This window comes from Amblyraja radiata, chromosome 21, assembly GCF_010909765.2.
Source record: "Amblyraja radiata isolate CabotCenter1 chromosome 21, sAmbRad1.1.pri, whole genome shotgun sequence".
Taxonomy (NCBI): Eukaryota; Metazoa; Chordata; class Chondrichthyes; order Rajiformes; family Rajidae; genus Amblyraja; species Amblyraja radiata.
This window is the reverse complement of record NC_045976.1, coordinates 19,387,609-19,406,967: the sequence shown is the minus strand read 5'-3', so window position 1 is coordinate 19,406,967 and position 19,359 is coordinate 19,387,609. Positions and strand designations below refer to the sequence as shown.

At 42.4% G+C, this 19,359-nt stretch overlaps 1 protein-coding gene across 1 annotated transcript in view; it reads right to left on the bottom strand.

The window, feature by feature from the left end:
• Nucleotides 1–19,359, bottom strand: part of prkar2b (protein kinase cAMP-dependent type II regulatory subunit beta) — a 68,529-nt gene that overhangs the window by 18,487 nt on the left and 30,683 nt on the right. Inside the window, exons 3-4 of the mRNA XM_033039706.1 lie at nt 10,926–10,978; nt 2,133–2,216 (exon numbers count right to left, since the gene is read on the bottom strand). Coding sequence (XP_032895597.1) covers nt 2,133–2,216; nt 10,926–10,978 — 137 coding nt within the window. The remainder of the gene's footprint in view (nt 1–2,132; nt 2,217–10,925; nt 10,979–19,359) is intronic.

Here is a 19,359-nt window from a genome sequence, read left to right as displayed (position 1 = left end):
ATGTCAAGTAGAAAGGGTGTAAGAAAAGGAAATGTAGCATGAGTGGATCAAGGGCACAGGAGTGGGGCCTTACAGATGACATGATCTTTAATGACATCATGGAAGGGTGGAAAAGTTACTTTTATAACAACTAAACAGGTTCGCTTCTTAATACACAGAGAACTCACAAACGTTTGGTCGACCAGTTCAAAACTTTACTTATTATTGGCCGGGAGGGAGAACTCTAGTCAAGTGAGCAATATAGACACTTCACTGCCCTCATCCACTTCCTCGAACAACAGAATTACATTGTATTATATAGTGTTTTTTTGTCGCCTTAGCACATTCCACAAACATTAGTCATGGACAGAGGTACAGGAAATAAAGGTTTCTACAGAATGCATCACATCAAAGGCATTTTGTCATATGGTACAAGATATCTTACATATTAAAGACATTGGCCATTTGTTAATACCCCTTAGATCAATCTAGTTTCCTCTCTCGTCACTTCCCCCCTCACAGACATCGGACATTTGGTGCAAGGCATTTTACATATCAAAGACATCAGCCATTTGTAATTACCCCTTAGTGAGATCAACCTAGCTTCTTCTCTCGTCATATGGTAGACAAATGTTAGTCATTCATTATCTCAATACACAGCAACCTGAGGCAAGCCTAGACCTGCCTTTCTGTATTAATCTACTGGAGAAAAGCCTGATTTGAGACTAAATATAAGTTGTAAGCTTTTCTTATATTTTTAACATAATTCAGCCTTATCAAGGAGGGAGAAACTTAAGGGAGAAGAGTTGAAAACCTGGGTGGCTCAATTTTCAGCTCCAATAAGAACAAATAGTCCATGGACATCCCTATCCATGTCCTCCAGAAATGCTGCCTGACCCACTGACTTACTGCAGAACAAAACTCACTGGGGTTACTCCTGATCCAAATTAAAATTCCATAAATATATATTGAATAGCAGTGCTGTTCCTGCTGTTTACATTAAAAATAAAGCACCATGAAGACTAAAAATAAGATTTTTTTTAAATGTATCTATTAAATTGTCCACAATGCTTGATTGTAAATATTAGGGGCAAAGACTTAAGTTAGTACATGCAAACAAAGTTCCCAGAGATGGACAATTGAGAAGCCAACTAGATGAACGTTTGAGGTGCGGGGAATTAGAAGATGAAATCCAAATTAATGCGCTTGATATACAAATGAACAGTAGGCTACCTGCACACAATACTGCATCTGATTTTCCATTTTCTTTGGTCACAAATGCCCCAGCTCGTATTGTTTGTTAAGCTTTATTTAAAGTTAAAGCTAAGCCAAAGTTTATTTAACTCTTTTGTCCTTGCCACAGTTTAAGAATAAGGAGTAAGCCATTTAGAACAGAGACGAGGAAACACTTTTTCTCACAGAGAGTGGTGAGTCTGTGGAATTCTCTGCCTCAGGGCGGTGGAGGTAGGTTCTCAGGATGCTTTCAAGAGAGAGCTAGATAGGGCTCTTAAAAAATAGGGGATATGGGGAGAAGGCAGGAACGGGATACTGATTGGGGATGATCAGCCATGATCACATTGAATGGCGGTGCTGGCTCGAAAGGCCGAATGGCCTACTCCTGCACCCATTGTCTATTGTCCACAAGGGCAGCACAGTGGTGCAGCGATAGAGTTGCTGCCTTACAGAACCAGAGACCCAGGTTTTATCTTGACTACGGGTGCTTGTGTCTAAGTAGTTTGTACGTTCTCCCCGTGACCCGTGTGGGTTTTCTCCATGATCTCCAGTTTCCTCACACACTCCAAAATAGTACAGGTTTGTAGGTTAATTGTGATTGGTATAATTGTAAAAAATATTGTCCTTAGCGTGTGTAGAATAGTGTAGGTGTGGTGGCATCGCTGGTCGGCACGGACTCGGTGGGCCAAAGTGCTAATTTCCATGCCGTATCTCTAAATTAAACTTAGGTATTGGGATGTGCCAAAAATGAAGAAAGTCAAGCACCTACTCAATATACTATATATCAATACAAGGAGAATTGTATTATTATACCAAGATAGTATATTCCAAATAACTGGTACCTTGTAGCTTCTTCACATTTATTTACTAATATTTGTTCATTTCTGTCACAGCGTGAAGCAATTACCATGACTTCATACCTGGTCCAAATTCTTAAAGAGGAGAATGTCTTTACATGCATCTTGCAACCTCCTTCTTTGCTCATCAGTTTTTGGATGAATAACCTATAAAAAAGTTGAAAATGCCAAATGTAAGTTTATAAGATTCATTCTAATCACCATGGTCATTTATCTCAGAGCCTGACTAAAAATAAAAACCCAGAATAAAAGGTAATGATGAGTCAGAGTACAGGAGCGAGATTGATAATTTGATTTAGTGGTGCTAGAACAACAATCTTGCTCTCAATGGTAGCAAAACCAAGGAGTTGATTGTTGACTTCAGCGAGGGAAAGCCATGGGACCATGCACCTGTCTTCATCGGCAGGACAGCAGTGGGGAGAGTCAATCGCTACAGGTTCCTGGCCATACACATATCGGATAATCAGTCCTGGACCCAGCACATTGATATAATCACAAAATGCTCACCAGAACTTCAACCTCCTGAGATGTTTGTGGAGATTTAGTATGTCACCAAATACACTGTCAAACTTTGGAATGCAATCCAACTGGTTGCATAAAAAGACACCAAGTGTTGGAATAATTCAGTGGGTCAGGCAACATCTATGGAGAACGTGGAGAGGCGCTGTTTTGGGTTGGGACCCTTCTTCAGCCCGATTGTCAATTGTATGAGGAGCAAGCTGGAAGAGAGGTGGAGATGGAACAAAGTATGGCAAGTGATAGGTGGATATAGGAGAGAAGGGTTTTGATTGACAGCTGATTGGACACAGGCCAGAGATAAAAAGACAAAAAGAGCAAGATAAGGAGCAAGGATAGAAGAGGGGGACACTGTGAACCCAAAGGGAGGAATAGAGGTGGAAGGCGATGGAGGGAAGGGGAAAGGGAGAAATGGGTGTGTATCCAGGCGGGGCACAGAGAAGGGGGAGGTGGGGGGGTTTGTGGATTATTTGTATTATATTTACCTAAAGTTCGTGGATTCATTGTTCATACCATTAGGTTGCAAACTACTCGTGGAATAGACAATAGACAATAGGAGCAGGAGTAAGCCATTTGGCCCTTCGAACCAGCACCGCCATTCAATGTGATCATGGCTGATCATCCCCAAATAAAGAGGTTCTGTTCCTCCAGTTGGAATGTGGCTACAGTGGGACCACCAAATTAGGTAGATGAGTGTGCTGAGGGTGTGCACATGAGCATCTATCTCACCTGGAAAGAATGCTGGTTATCTGGACCTCCCACCCTGCCTCTTGTGAAGGTGCTATCCTTTTCTCCATCTCCGCCACACCTGTTCCAACAATGACACTTTCGATTCTTGGATATCTGAGAATCCCTCTTCCATTAGTAAAGGTGGTCCCCACCACTTCGTAGGTGGATCCCTCACCCATGTCTCCTCTGTGCTCCATAGTTCTGCTCTTACTTCCCCCCCCACCTCCACCCCTCGATTCAACTAGCCCTGAGAGCTCTATCTGCAGTGCCATCCACAATGTTTGGGACTAAGACCCATCATTTATTTATTTGCCTCTGCACTCCACAATTTCAGATATGTCATAGGAAAAAAAATCATACGTGGTTCAAGTGCACATTATCATATTTTAATAAAGGCCATTTTTATACATTTTGGTTTCACCATGTAGAAATTACAACAGTATTTATACATAGTCCCCCCCCCCCCCCCATTTCAGGGCAGCATAATGTTTGGGACACAGCAATGTCATGTAAATGCAAGTAGTCATGTTTAGTATTTTGTTGATAACCTTTGCATGCAATGACTGAAGTCTGCAATTCATGGATATCACCAGTTGCTGGATGTATTCTCTGGTGATGCTCTGCCAGGCTTGTATTGCAGCCATCTTTAGCTTATGCTTGTTTTGGGGGCTAGTCCTTTTCAGTTTACTCTTCCGCATATAAAAGGCATGCTCAATTGGGTTCAGATCGTGTGATTGACTTGGCCACTCAAGAATTGACCATTTTTTAGCTTTGAAAAACTCCTTTGTTGCTTTAGCAGTGTAGGAGCCATCCACGCATAGGCTAGTTACTGTTGGCATATTATATTATTTTGTCTAGATATTTCTAGCAGTATTATTTTGAACGCTTGGGGGTGGGCATTTGATATGTATCATAGTTGGAGAGGGAGTGGCCAGATCAGATGGGTCACAGGAGGCGGTAGAGTACCCAGTTTTTTACCAGAGGGGAAAGAACAGATAGTAAGAACAGAAAGCTACAATTTGTATAAGAATTAAGAGGATCTGGTATGTTCATCTTGTTGTCTGTACAACTACTTCAATAAAGAACCAATTAAACTGGAAATCATACGACTGGAAAATCCGTTCTTTTGCCTGCGTAAGATCACTCCCACATTCCCGTGTAGCAATGGCAACGGAAAGTTGGACATTGAAAAAGTTAGATATTGCCATTACAATAAAGTAAGAACTTGTCTCTATGAGTGAAACTGGAGCTAGTGAGTCAAACGGAAGAAAGGATCTGCCTGACGCCATCAACTGGACAAGGTCGCTACCGGCTCCTATTAGACTAACGGAGATTGGAAACTGTTGTTTCGATTTCCGGTCAGTTGTTTTGAATTTCAGCCTACAAGCATACGATTTACGTCAACACGTCTTAAAGGGATATTGTGCCAGTATGTCTAAAGCTCAGCCACAAGAGGGAGATATGGAACAGGATTCTGGAAAAGAAGGAAGAATCATTAAACCCACTAACAAAGGCCGGAATCTGTTCATGGAAAGGCGTCAGAAGTCAAGAAACACGATAAGTAAACAAGCTGACAAGTTAATTGAAAAGCTGAAGGAGCTTCTGCAGTTGTATAGGGCTCTGGTTTCTTCTGCAGTTGTATAGGGCTCTGGTGAGACCACATCTGGAGTATTGTGTACAGTTTTGGTCTCCTAATTTGAGGAAGGACATCTTGTGATTGAGGCAGTGCAGCGTAGGTTCACGAGATTGATCCCTGGGATGGCGGGACTGTCATATGAGGAAAGATCGAAAAGACTAGGTTTAGAAGGATGAGGGGGATCTTATAGAAACATATAAAATTATAAAAGGACTGGACAAGCTAGATGCAGGAAAAAATGTTCCCAATGTTGGGCGAGCCCAGAACCAGGGACCACAGTCTTAGAATAAAGGGGAGGTCATTTAAGACTGAGGTGAGAAAAAAACGTTTTCACCCAGAGAGTTGTGAATTTATGGAATTCCCAGCCACAGAGGGCAGTGGAGGCCAAATCACTGGATGGATTTAAGAGAGAGTTAGATAGAGCTCTAGGGGCTAGTGGAGTCAAGGGATATGGGGAGAAGGCGGGCACGGGTTATTGATAGGGGACGATCAGCCATGATCACAATAAATGGCGGTGCTGGCTCGAAGGGCCGAATGGCCTCCTCCTGCACCTATTTTCTATGTAGCTCATGAAATCAGATGAAAATGTGAATGAAGTACAATCTAACCTGGTTCAATTAACCGAGCTCTGCAATGAAGTCAGAGAATACCACGAGTCATTGCTGGAAATATCAATGCATGAAAAGGAGCTTGAAAGGCAAAAATCAGTGGTTTCAAGAAAGAATGGAATGTTTTATTGGTTTTATACAAGATGTAGAGATGTGGTTATCTGAAGTTGGACAGCAAACAACGCACGCCATGCTTGAAGGTGCCTTACAATAGAGTGTTGTAGAATCAGAAATTGGGCCTGAAGACAGCGTTTCAAATGTCTCAAAACAAAGATCAAGCCACAAATTTAGTTCTTCATCGTGTGCATCTTCAAGGGTCTCTGCTAGTATTAAAGCTCAGGCAGATAGGGCTGTTCTCTTGGGACGGGCTGCCGCCATGAGTAAAAAGCACAAGCTTGAGGCACAAGAGGAGCAATTGAAAAGACAAAAGGAGCAATTGATAAGAGAGACTTTGGTACGAGGGACAATTGAAAAGAGAGATGGAGCAGTTGAACTTAGAGACGGAGCTGGCAGAAACTGATGCAATATATTTCAGGCCAAGGGTTCAAGAAGTAGCTCTAGAGTATCTCACGGGATGAGCTCTTATGTGAGAAAAGGAACTGCTCAAAGGGAAACATCAGCTCAATTAAATCTACAGGCAGATGAATAGTTGCCTGATCATGTACAACAGTTTGTTAGACCAAAACAAACAGCTCTCAGAGCACCTGTTAGAGTTTATATGAGCAGGGGCATGTTACTACTATCCCCCCTGCACTGAATGATGGCAACCAACCAGATATCTGGAACTTAATGGAGAAGCAAAATGAGATTACTGCTCCTCTGGTTCAACAAAATCTCTACTCTACTTTACTACCCAGAGACATTCCTGTTTATGATGGTGATCCTTTGCAGTATGAAGTTTTCATAACGGCATTTGAGAAAGGAGTGGAAAGAAAAACTAATGATAGGAGTAATTGCTTGTATTTTCTGGAGCAATGCACAAGAGGGTATCTAAAAGACTTAGTTCACAGTTGCCAACATTTGCCTCCAGCCCAAGGCTATAATAAGGCAAAAGATTTGCGTAAAGAATATTGTGGTGATGAACATAAGATTGCCAATGCATACATGGTCAAGGCCTTTGCTTGGTCAGTGATCAAGCAAGAGGCTGTGAAGGCATTGCATGCATCCTCGATGTTTCTTAGAAGTTGTTGTAATGCTATGGAGCATCTCACCAATATGGAGGAAATAATCAATGTTGCTTCCATTATGAAGACTATCCTTCTAAAACCGCCTTACAAGCTCAGAGACAAGTGGAGGGATAGGGCATGTTGGATACAGTAAACGCATGGACGTAGAGCTAAAGTTTCTGACCTGGTAGACTTCAAGGAGAGGCAAGTAAAGATACTGTCAGATCCACTTTTTGGATACATTCAGGATGCTAGACCAATTGCAACTGTGAAAAGCTCTACTTTTGCTAAAGCAGGAGAAAGATCAGGACAAAGAGAAGCAGTTTTGCAACAACTGTAATACCAGAAGAAGCAACAGTGCAAGTAAATCCGACAACAGGTGAAACGAGAAGAAATGTATCTACCACTAATACTCAGGGTTCTCGTTTGTTCTGTAATAAAAGTGGTCACACATTAGGATGGTGTCCACAGATCAGGAAGAAGGGGCACATAGAAAAGATAGACTTTAAGGGAGAAGGGAGTCTGCTTTGGATGTTTAAAGGACACATGAGCAGAGACTGCAAGAGTCGTATGACGTGACGTGCACAAACGAGATCATCCTGAAATATTTCATGTTGAACACAGGGAAGAAGCCAGATCAAACAGAACAAAATGAGAAGCCAACTGAGTAATGCGGTTTCCTCGCCTCAGATGTGTGGGCATGTTGGGGCCGGTGATGAAACCTGCATCTTTTCCATCATACCAGTTCAGGTAAAGAGCCACAAGGGGGACACAGTGTTGCAAACATACACATTTTTGGATCATGGAAGTTCAATTACCTTTTGCACAGAAAAGCTTGATGAGAAGCCTGAACATTACAGGACAAAAGACTAAAATTCTCTTGCGTATCATGAATCAATAGAAGCCTGTGATCAGTCATCATATCTCAGGTTTGGAAATATCTAGTCTGGACAAAGACGATTTTATACAACTATCTCATGTGTTCACACATAAGACCTTGCCTGTTTCTCAGTTAAATATTCCCAGACAGGAAGATCTGATACAATGGCCTATCGTGAAGGATATCAAGATTCCTAAAATAGACTCTTGCATCAACATACTCATCAGAACAAATGCTTCAAAGGTATTGGAACCTTGGGAGCTGGTCAACAGATGGACCATTCACCGTGAGGACCCTACTGGGATGGGTCATCTATGGTCCCCCAAGAAGAGACAAGGACAGCAGGGATGAAGACAGCAGGGATGAATTTGAAGTAGCTTGGCTACTTGACAAAGGACAATACTCTTGCAATTGACTCGAAAAGGAAAGGAGATTCAGACTGCTATGAGTAGCTTTGAAGATGATCCTGGTCTTTAAAGCAACATCTTGGTAAGACCGATAACAAAGATATGTCTGCTCCAAGAAGCACCAAAGAAGATTAAATGCCAACATATATTGCATACTTTTGTTTTTGATAATCTGTAATGATTTTATAGCTCCTTTTAATGTTTATCGGTAATTGTTTCGTGATATACGTAGAACAATTATGGGCTGGTGTGTAAGAGCCAATTAAATGCTTAGGCTAGTTACTGTTGGCATATTATATTATTTTGTCAATATAGCAGATGGGCAATATATATATATATTGGCTGGAGAGGAGGCGGCCAGATCAAATCGGTCACAGGAGGCGGAGAGTACACAGTTATTACCTGAGGGGAAAGAACAGATAGTAAGAACCAAAAGCTACAATTTGTATTAGAATTAAGAGGATCTGGTATGTTCATCTTGTTGTCTGTACACCTACTTCAATAAAGAACCAATTAAACTGGAAATCATACGACTGGAAAATCCGTTCTTTTGTCTGCCTAAGATCACTCCCACATTCCCGTGTAGCAATGGAAACGGAAAGTTGAACATTGAAAAAGTTAGAAATTGCCATTACAATAAAGTAAGAACTTGTCTCTATGAGTGAAACTGGAGCTAGGGAGTCATTCAAACGGAACAAAGGATCTACCTGATGGCGCCAACTAGACAAGGTCGCTACGGCGCTTATCAGACTAACGGAGATTGGAAACTTTGAAAGCACAAGGGAGTGCGAGTACCTACAGCTGAACGTACAGCATTAAGTTTTATTGGAAGAGCTACTATAAGAGAAGCTGTATTGGAACCGCTATAAAAAATAAGCTGTATTGGAAATGGCTGTTTTTAAACACACCTGAAACCACACCTGAAACTGCCATTACAAGCAGAATGTTTGGGATCATTTCCTTCGCTCCATAGATGCTGCTGCACCCGCTGAGTTCCTCCAGCAATTTTGTGTACCTTGTTTGGGATCATTGTCTTGTTGTAGAATGAACTACCGGCAAATGAGTTTTGAGGCGTTTAGTTTAGTTTAGAGATACAGCGCGGAAACAGGCCCTTCGGCCCACCGGGCCCGCACCAACCAGCGATCCTCGCATACCAACACTATCTTACACACACTAGGGACAATTTGCACATGCACCAAGCCAATTAACCTACATATCTGTACATCTTTGGAGTGTGGGAGGAAACTGAAGATCTCGGACAAAACCTACGTGGTCATGGGAAGAATGTACAAACTCCGTACAGACAGCACCAGTAGTCGGGAATGGAACCCGAGTCTCCGGCGCCGCAAGCGCTGTAAGGCAGCAACTCTACCGCTGCGCCACAGTGGCTTCCCGCATGGCCACCATTTGAACTTGAGCAGATAGGATGTGTCTGTACACTTCAGAATTCATTATGCTACTACCATCAGCAGTTGTATCATCAATGGAGATAAGCGAGCCAGTTCCTTCAGAAGTTATACATGCCCAGGCCATAACACCCCCACCACTGTGTTTTACAGATGAGGTGGTATGCTTTGGATCTTGGGCAGTACCTTCTCTCCTCAATACTTGCTCTTGCCATCACTCTGATATGTCAATCTTCGTCTCATCTGTCCACAAGATCTTTTTCCAGAACTGTGGTTGCTCGTTTAAGTATTTCTTGGCAAACTGTAACCTGGCCATCCTATTTTTGCGGCTAACCAGTGGTTTGCATCTTGCAGTGTAGCCTCTGTATTTCTGTTCATGAAGTCTTCTGCGGACAGTGGTCATTGACAAATCCACACCTGACTCCTGAAAAATGTTTCTAATCTGTCAGACAGGTGTTTGGGTTTTTTTTCTTTATTATAGAGAGAATTCTTCTGTGATCAGCTGTGGAGGTCTTCCTTGGCCTGCCAGTCATTTTGCAACTAGTAAGCTCACCTCTTTCTTCTTAATAATTTCCAAACAGTTGATTTTGGTAAGCCTAGATTCTTTGACTTTCATTGGCACAACTTTGGTCCTCATGTTGATAAACAGCAATAAAAGTTTCCAAAGGTATGGAAAGACTGGAGGAAAAACTAGGTGCTGAGAGCTCTCTTAAACCTGCATTAAAGAGGCAATTAAACACACCTGAGCAATTACAAACACCCCTGAAGACATTGTTCAAACATTATGGTGCCCTGAAATGGGGGGGGGGGGGGGGGGGGGAAACTATGATCATATATGATCAGCCATGATCATATTGAATGGCGGTGCAGGCTCGAAGGGCCGAATGGCCTACTCCTGCACCTAATTTCTATGTTTCTTTGTTTCTATGTATAAACACAGCTGTAATTTCTACATGGTGAAACCAAAATGTATAAAAATGGCCTTTATTAAAATCTGACAATGTGCACATTAACCACATGTGATTTTTTTTCTATTACAAATCTCAAATTGTGGAGAACAGAGGCAAATAAATAAATGATGGATCTTTTTCCCAAACATTATGGAGGGCACTGTAACTCTTTTGAATGCATCCAGTGAATCAGCCTCCACTGTCTTCTGAGACAGAGAATTCCACAAATTCACAACTGTTGAGTGAAAAAAAAATTCCTCATCTCAGTTCTAAAATGGCATACCCCTTATTCTTGAACTGTGGCCCCTGGTTCAGAAGTCCTCCAAAATCAGGAATATGTTTCCTGCATCTAGCCTGTTTAATCGCTTAATAATTTTATATGTTTCTATACGATTCCCTCTCATCCTTCTAAATTCCAGTGAATACATGCCCAGTCGCTCCATTCTTTCATCATATGACAGGTGGTGTGAGAGAAGGTGCTCTTTGGCTCTTCAAAGCATTCATGGATTTATCATTCAGCTTATTGCACTACTGTATATTCTACACAATGTTTCTTACCCATGACTCTGCATCCTCCTCTTCCTCATCAGGATTGAAAGGTTCTGCACAGACTAGAACAAAAGAGACACTATTATTGTAAGATTTAAAAGGACTGTCTGGCCAATTAAGACAGACCAAAAAAATATTGTTCTAATATGGAAGACATCTTCACTACTAGTGATTAAAATATGATCAATATCCATTTTGCAACCACAAAACTTATTTTTCCGTTAAATGGGAAATTCTAAGATGGTTTGCTTTCATGGCTATTATTTAGGCATGAATATTGGGCATCGGTTACATAGCTCTCATTTGAAAGTAAAGGAATATGCTTGTATTCAGTCTGAAAGGAACTGCACGTTATTTTATTGACAGGAATATTGATTTTTCTTTGCAGGTTATTCTGGTGCCGAGCTGCAACAAATCATGCTGTACATCATTTAACTTTCAAAGGATTAAAAATGTTGTAAAGTCAAACCCCCAGCTAAAATAATTTATGACTATATTTGGTCCAATGTTATTCAAGTAATCGCTTCATGAAAAAGCACTTTTGAAAATAAATCGTTCAATTGTCAAAAAACTCCAATGTGCATTTTTAGACTATTTGATGCAATGTAATGGGTGCTAATGTTGCTTGTGCTACAAATCCAGGAAATACAAGGACAGGAAGAATGTCAGCACCATCAGAAACTGCATGGAAATTTTAAGTCATTTTCTAAGTACAAATCGTAAGGGTAAATTTGGTAAGTCTACTCAAAAGTCCAAATCACATTGTGAACACCAATCAATAAAGATAGAAGTATGACTATCTGAAATTAAGATATAGGCAGATGTTATTGCATAATTTATGTCAGTTAACATCTGTGTTCAACGAACTTAAAACAATTTGAACAAAAGCTGAGTATTTCAGATATTTATTATGGGTTTTCACACCAAACGTTATGTTTAATAATCCATATATTATGAGGATGGAAGTGATCCCGATGCAATTAGTTAAAAAAAGAGGAATTCTTATGAGTTTATGAGCTTAAAGCAACAAAGAGTCAGTTTAAGGGTGTGAAGTAGTTCCTTTACAAAGTGCAAATAAATCTTCATTTTGCAACAGGTCACTTTTAACATCAGATATTCTCAATGCCTAGAGTTGATCCACTACAAAAGGTAAAGACATATTACCAATCTGTTCTTTTTAAGATCTGACCTATCTGCAGAATGTCTTGAAAGATATTGTACTAAATATAAATCCAAAACAGGAAGTTCTTCAGAGGATGGGCGGCAGTCAGAGATGAAAATAAATCTGTGCAGCACAATGATAGATTGAGGAGCCAATGCGATAAATATAAAAGGTGTTAATTTGGAAAATGTTAGTGACATTAATGCACTAGGAAGTACATTACTTTCATCCTGGCTATGTTTTACTATTCATTTTTATTCATATATCTTATCTCCCAAATAAGCTAGTCTTGAATTAAAGGCACTACAAACATCCAAAAGATACAAATGCAGACCATTTTATACAATGCTGAAGAAGATGAGGGGTGTTGGACGGTCAAATCCTGCAGGCAGCCAATCACTGAGATCTTACGTTGACAACTTCAAAATTCTACAGATATCTGGACCCAGTGAAGATTATTGCTGCAGAGCTCCAAAAGGTTAAAAAGGCGACTGATAGTAGTTTAAAAAAAATATTTTGCATAATTAACTAAATGAATCCAAGAATATATTTCCTGTTGCTTAAACCCACACTTAGTTAGTAATCACTTCTGTGACAAAGCACATCAGGAGCAGGATGTTAACTTCACCAATATAATAATCTGGTCCTCAAATTGACACAAGGCTGTAATAACGTTCAAAGATAGAAGCAGCCTGTTAAAATTAGCAGTTAAAAATGACAGTTTTTCCACTGATGGATACGCCTGCTGATTCCTAATTTAAGACCATCTCCTTCTCGTTGCGTTATTTATCGCTTGTCCTTTCGTGTGCTTTGGTACTTCCTGAAACATTATGGCATGAGGTTAGGGGGATTTGTATTACTCCTGCAGGAGATGCAGCACCTGTCCCGATACCTCCTCCCTCAACTCCGTCCAAGGACCCAGACAATTCTTTCTAGTGAGGCAGAGGTTCACTTACACCTCCTCCAATCTCATCTATTGTATCTGCTGTTCCAGGTGTGGACTATATATTGGCAAGACCAAGCACAGGCTCAGCGATCATTTCGCTGAACACCTCCGTTCTACACGATCTCCCGGTTGCTAAACACTTTAACTCTCCCTCACATTCTCATACTGACTTTTCGGTCCTGTGCCTTCTCCACTGTCAAGGAGTGAGGCCCAACGCAAATTGGAGTAACAGTACCTCATATTTTGTTTGGACAGCTTACAATCCAGCAGTAGGAATATTGATTTCTCCAACTTCAAGTTACTCTTGCTTTCTCTCTCTCTCTCTCTCTCTGTCCCTCCCCACCGTAGTTCTCCAACTAGTTTTGCTGTCCTTCTGATTAATTTTACTAATTGTATGCCTCCATGTCACATTCCCCTCAGCTAACAATGTACCATTCTACATTTGTCATTTTCACTCCTCACCCTTCCATATCTCTAGACCCTCTCCCCTGATTCGGTATGAAGAAGGGTCTCGACCTGAAACGTCACCCGTTCCTTCTCTCCAGAGATGCTGCCCGTCCCGCTGAGTCCTCCAGCATTTTGTGTCTATTGTTGATGTATAACCAGCATCTGCACTTCCTCCCTACGCCCCAGCTCCTTTAGGATAATTGAGAGTCCCAGTTCATATCTGATTCCATTGGTCAAGCACACGGTGAAAATAAACCATTTATCTAAAGGTTCCTGTTCCAGATCATCATTTTGTTAGGATTGCAACTGGGGTCATGTTCCAACTTTAACCCACGCACTTTCAAGGATCACAATTCAGAATAATACATGATGGCAAAATGCTTAATACATTGGATGAGTAATCCTGAGACCTATTGGAGACTCAATATCAAATATTATTTTTTCACATTAGAACTGCAATTTGGTTTATAAAATCTACAGTAAAATTCTCATCAGAGAACAGTCACCTCATCCACCAACCCCCACCCCACCCCTCTGTTCTTTTTCATATTGTCAGCATTTTCTAAACATTAACTGTAATGAGTCGAGGCAAATGCATATCAAGATACAACACATGTTTATTAAATGTATTTACAGAATCAGTCTGCAGGACATAACAGTTCCTAGCAGCTACTCATACTGAATGGCGTAGGCAAACTCTTGCTAATATAAAACGCATATTGGGCGGAGCAACTACTAACAAGCACTACAATTGGCTAGTAGGAAATAACCAATCTACATCTTTCCTTGTAGAAACAAAAAGAAAGCATCGGTACATAGGAACATGGTAGCGGAACGCTAATAACGCATATGGGGAAGTTTATATAGTTACACAAAATCACGGTATCTAATGGGTGGCCTGCTAACCCGTCCGGCACGTGTGCGGTACGAATCTGCTTCACCTCCTTTCACCAGAGAAGATACCGGGGAGGGAACGGGAGATGCGACCGGGGACCCGACGGGGCAGGGAGGTGGTGAGATAGGCGAGCAAGGCGCCGAAAGCCGTGGGGTGGCCGCGGTGGAAACGGTCTCTGATAGTGGAGCAGCAGGACCGGTAGTGGGAGGGAATACAAAACACGAGACATTTGGATATGGAGTCGCAGGATGCGGTTCCTTCACTGGAAGGATATGTTGACGGTTGCGTCTGTAAATGGCTCCTTCCGCTTCAACCAGATAAGAGCGCGGTTCTTTGGCAGGGCCGTAGATGTGACCCAGACGGCCATAGCCCTTGTTGGGCTGGAGGCGAACCACCTGTTCACTGGTGAGAGGTTTAAGTGGCTTACTGGATTTGTCAAAAAAAAGTTTCTGTGTATCGCATTTAAATTGTAGTTGTTTCTGGATCGCAGGCAGAAAACAAACTTGTGGCTGCAAAAGCTGCTGGCACACAGGCAGGGGAGCATGGGATTGGCGAGACATCAGTCGCTCGGCTGGGGAACCCAGTATGGGATCCCTTGCAATGTTCCTTAAGTTGACCAGGTCTAGGTAGACGTCCGATTTTGCAAGGTATGAACGCTCCATTAGTTGTTTTGTGCTTCGGACGGCTCATCGGCGAGCCCGTTGGACTGCGGGAACTCAGGGCTGCTGGTAATATGTCAGAAGTCCCATCGTTTTGCAAAGTTTTTGAAAGACTGGCAGGTGAACTGTCTGCCGTTGTTGGACAGAAGACGTGCATGGGAGCCGTGCATGGAGAAGTGGCGCTGCAACTTCTCGATAACCGCTTCAGATGTAATGGTTTGGATTAGATCGATGTCGAACCAGCCCGAACAAGAATCAACAAGAACCAGATAGTGTTTCCCATGCCATTTGAATATATCGGTGGCTAACGTGGACCGGGGAGAGGAGGAACTGTGTGCGGCAGTAAGGGCTGCTTCTGCTGATGTGGCGTCAGGCTTTTGCAGACGGCACAGACTTCAGTTTTGTCACGTATGTACTTGGTTATACCAGGCCAGTAAAACATGCTTTGTGCCCGCTGTAGGGTTGCGTCCACGCCGTGATGGCCCCTGTGGACGGCGTCAAAGTACTCGTCCCAGAGGACAGCTGGGACAACTGCCTTGTGGCCCTTAACTAGAATCTCGTCCTGTAACAGCAGTTCGTCACAAACCAGGAAGTATGGGCGGATTGCGAGCGGGGTGTTGTATTGTTTATCTGGCCTGCCACGCGGGATGACTGCAGACAGCAATTGTAACATCTCGCCAGCAGCCGTGTGTTCTGCCAGTAATCAGTAGGAACATACGATACCTTCATTACTGAGAACTGGTCCTGTTCAGAGAGTTGTTGTTCGTTGGTTTTGCGTGGGGCTCTTGATAGCGTGTCAGCTATGTGCATGTCCTTGCCTTTATGTTGAGATCAAACCACTGCAGCTACATCATCACCCGTTGTAGGCGGGCTGGGGCAGCGTGAATGTGTCTATTCAAAACAGTGACCAACGGCTGGTGGTCAGTTTCTATAGTCACAGACTTCCCAAAAATAAAGTCTTTGAATTTTGTGCAGACGAACACCACCGTGAGCAATTCTTTTTCGATCTGGGCAATTCAGAGTCAGTTAGTGTGCGAGAGGCTTGCAGTCGCCATCGGTAGTGGTTTGCAGGCAAGCAGCGCCGAGTCCGTACTGGGACGCATCGCAGGTGAGCATCACTGGTAACTCCAAAGCAAAGTAGGCGAGAGTAGGTGTGCTAGCCAGCTGCAACTTGAGAGTGGCGAAAGCTCTTTGGTGCTGCGGATACCAGGACCATGCAGCGACTTTGTGTGTCAGTTCCCGCAGGGCGGCAGATATGTCGCTGAGGTTGGGAATAAATTTCCCCAGGTAGTTGACCATTCCAAGGAACCTTTGTAGACTCGCAACGTCAGTAGGAACCAGCATCTCGTTGATAGCTGCAGTTTTTGGTCTGGTCCGAGACCATCACTTGTGAAAACATGTCTGACGTAGGTAACTTACGGGACTCAAAACTTGCACTTCAGGGGATTGAGTTTGAGCTGAATGTCTTTGGCATGGTCTAGTACTTTCTTCAAATTAGCATCATGTTTAGCCAGGGCACGTCCGTAGATGAGAATGTCATCAACAATGATGGCGCATGGATACTCGGCAAACAATTGTTCCATCGTGCGCTGGAAAACTTTGTTGGCGGAGTTGATACCAAAGGGCATTCTCAGGAATTTGTAGCGGCCGAACGTAGTAGGATTGGACGAGTCTGGGTCCAGTGGAATCCTCCAAAACGAGCTCTTGGCATCCAGAACGGATGCGTTGCCTATTTGAGCAGCAACTTCCTCTACTGTTCGCATAAGGTAGTGCGGGCGTCTGATAGCAGTGTTGAGATCTCTGGGGTTTATGCAGATACGGATCTCCTCCTTGTTTTTTTCCGTTGCAACCACCATGGTGGAAACCCAGTCAGATGGGTCGGTAACCAGCAATAACACCCATGGAGACCATCCGCTAAAGTTCATTGTGTACTGTCACATATGGCATGCGGAACACTATGTGGTGCTTGGACCACAGGAGTGACATTGGGATCAACGACAATGTGGTATTTGAGGAGTAACTTGCAGAGCTCGTTGTTGAACAGTTCTTTGTATTGAGAGAGTACTTGCTGAATGGGTCCCTCAGCGAGAAAGAGTTGATGGACAGCAACATACTTCAATTTCAATGCTGGGCCACCATGCAAACAGATCTCTGCAAAGCTATTAGGCCAAATCTATTTGTGCCATGCATGCATTCATAAACTAAGCCTTTACAGGTGTCAGAGGTCCTGGGCAGGAGAATGGGGTTCGGAGGGAGAGATAGATCAGCCATGATTGAATGGCAGAGTAGACTTGATGGGCTGAATGGCCTAATTCTATTCCTATTCCTTATGACCTTATGAATACCAGGCATGTATCTCAACTTTCATGACTCATAGTCTTGCCTGCAGAAAATAGTATCTGTCCCCCCCATGCATGCAGTGATTCAAATATTATCATTTCCAACAACACTCCAATCCTCCCACTTTTCCACCTCCCTTCCATTTTTGCTCCAATTTATACAGGCAGCAAGTACCCTTTTCCAGTTGGGCATCATTACATCCCGACTCTGAGTCACGTTTTTCCATGCCTTACCGCTGTGCTTCTGCCTTCAGATCAGACTAGCAAGGTAACTCCACCTTTCACTGGTACATCACCACATCTGCAATAGACTCATCTCAGATTTATTGATCTGAAAATCATCATAATACATTTGCTTGTATTGTGGTTGTGCGGGCGCAGTGGTCGAGCTTGCGAGAGACCCAGGTTCGATCCTGACTATGGGTGATTGTCTTGTATATTCTCCCCATGACCTACATGGGTTTTCTTCGAGCTCTTGGTTTCCACCCACACTCCAAAGACATACAGGTTTGTAGTGTTATTGGCTTGGTATAAAATGTTTAAAAACATTTCCCCAGTGTGTGTAGGATAGTGTTAATGTGCAGGGATTGCTGGTGGGTGGGACTCGGTGGGCTGAAGGGCCTGTTTCCGCGCTGTATCCCCAAACTAATAAACTGTGCATGTGTAACAATACAGAACCATTGCTGCAGATATATGTGCTATGGATTTGATTGATCACAACCATCTCTTATATCCTGCAGTAACAACAACCTACCCCTATCAGAATTTATTTTACACATTCAATTATCTATTCACTTATTAGATGTTGACAATTCATTGATAACTGCATATTAGTTCATCTACAAGTAATGTAAATCACTTTTATTTTGGTCTGTTAGCTTAGTTTCATTTGATTGCAAAGCCTCTAACTTTCCCACTACATCAAAATTCTGACCAAACTTCCCCATCAGCACACTGGTAAACCTGCACTCACAGAAACCAACACCTTTCCTTTCTCAAACCAGCTCACAACTACCATTAAGATGCTCACCCATTATGCTGATCGCTTAAGCAGCTGAGCACATTCCATGTCAACAATATCTCTGAAGTAATCTGTTATCAGCTTAGTTCAGATTTCCTGTTGATTCCCCCTTCCTTCAAAGTGACATTTGCTGATGGGGATAAAAAGTCACTGCAAGAAGATGTCCGTTTGGTTGACAAGCTGCTGCCGAGTCATTGTGGAACTTGTTAAGCTCAGCAACTTAATTTCTCGAGTTTACAATTAAGGGACAAACCCAAGGAATGGGATAGTGGGGGAGGGCCACAATGAAAATGAGAGCGAGCAACCCCAACTAGAAAACACAAACAGCCAGTTATTATGTTTAATATATACACCCAAAGAATGCCTTCCAAAAAAATAAATATACATATATTAATGTACAATGTAGCCATTAAACAGATAGTCCTTCCCTTTCTCATTTCTACTCATTTTTGCAGACATTTGAGCACAAGAGTGAACCATGAAAGTTGTTCTGACAGTAAAACTTTACTTGTCATTTAATTTTCATCACACCGCAGGTTACAAAGCGTTTCATGGCTCACCTTTGAACAATGTTGCGAAATATGAGTAGAGGCACCATAAATGCACTTAACGTCCTCAACAAACCTCACTGTTGATCTCCTTAGCTGTGCTACACCATCAGATTGCACGAGCTGCAGCTCCGTAAATGGACCTTTTCGCCTCCAGAATCAAAAGTTGCAAATTCAAGCCCCTTTCTATATGCGAGCACATTTACAACTGAAGTATTGTGCTACTGGAGTTGAGACACTAAATGCGAGCCCTGTCTGCTTGCTCAGATGAACGCAAAATGTCCCATGTTATCTTTCCATAGAAATACAACAATGCTATTCTCATCTGTCACTTCAGAACTCATTAATTGGAGTGTAAGCAAGTCAGAGAGACTGCCCAAGAAGAGGCCCCGCTAAATTGAAAATACAGGATATGGTTTCCAATGC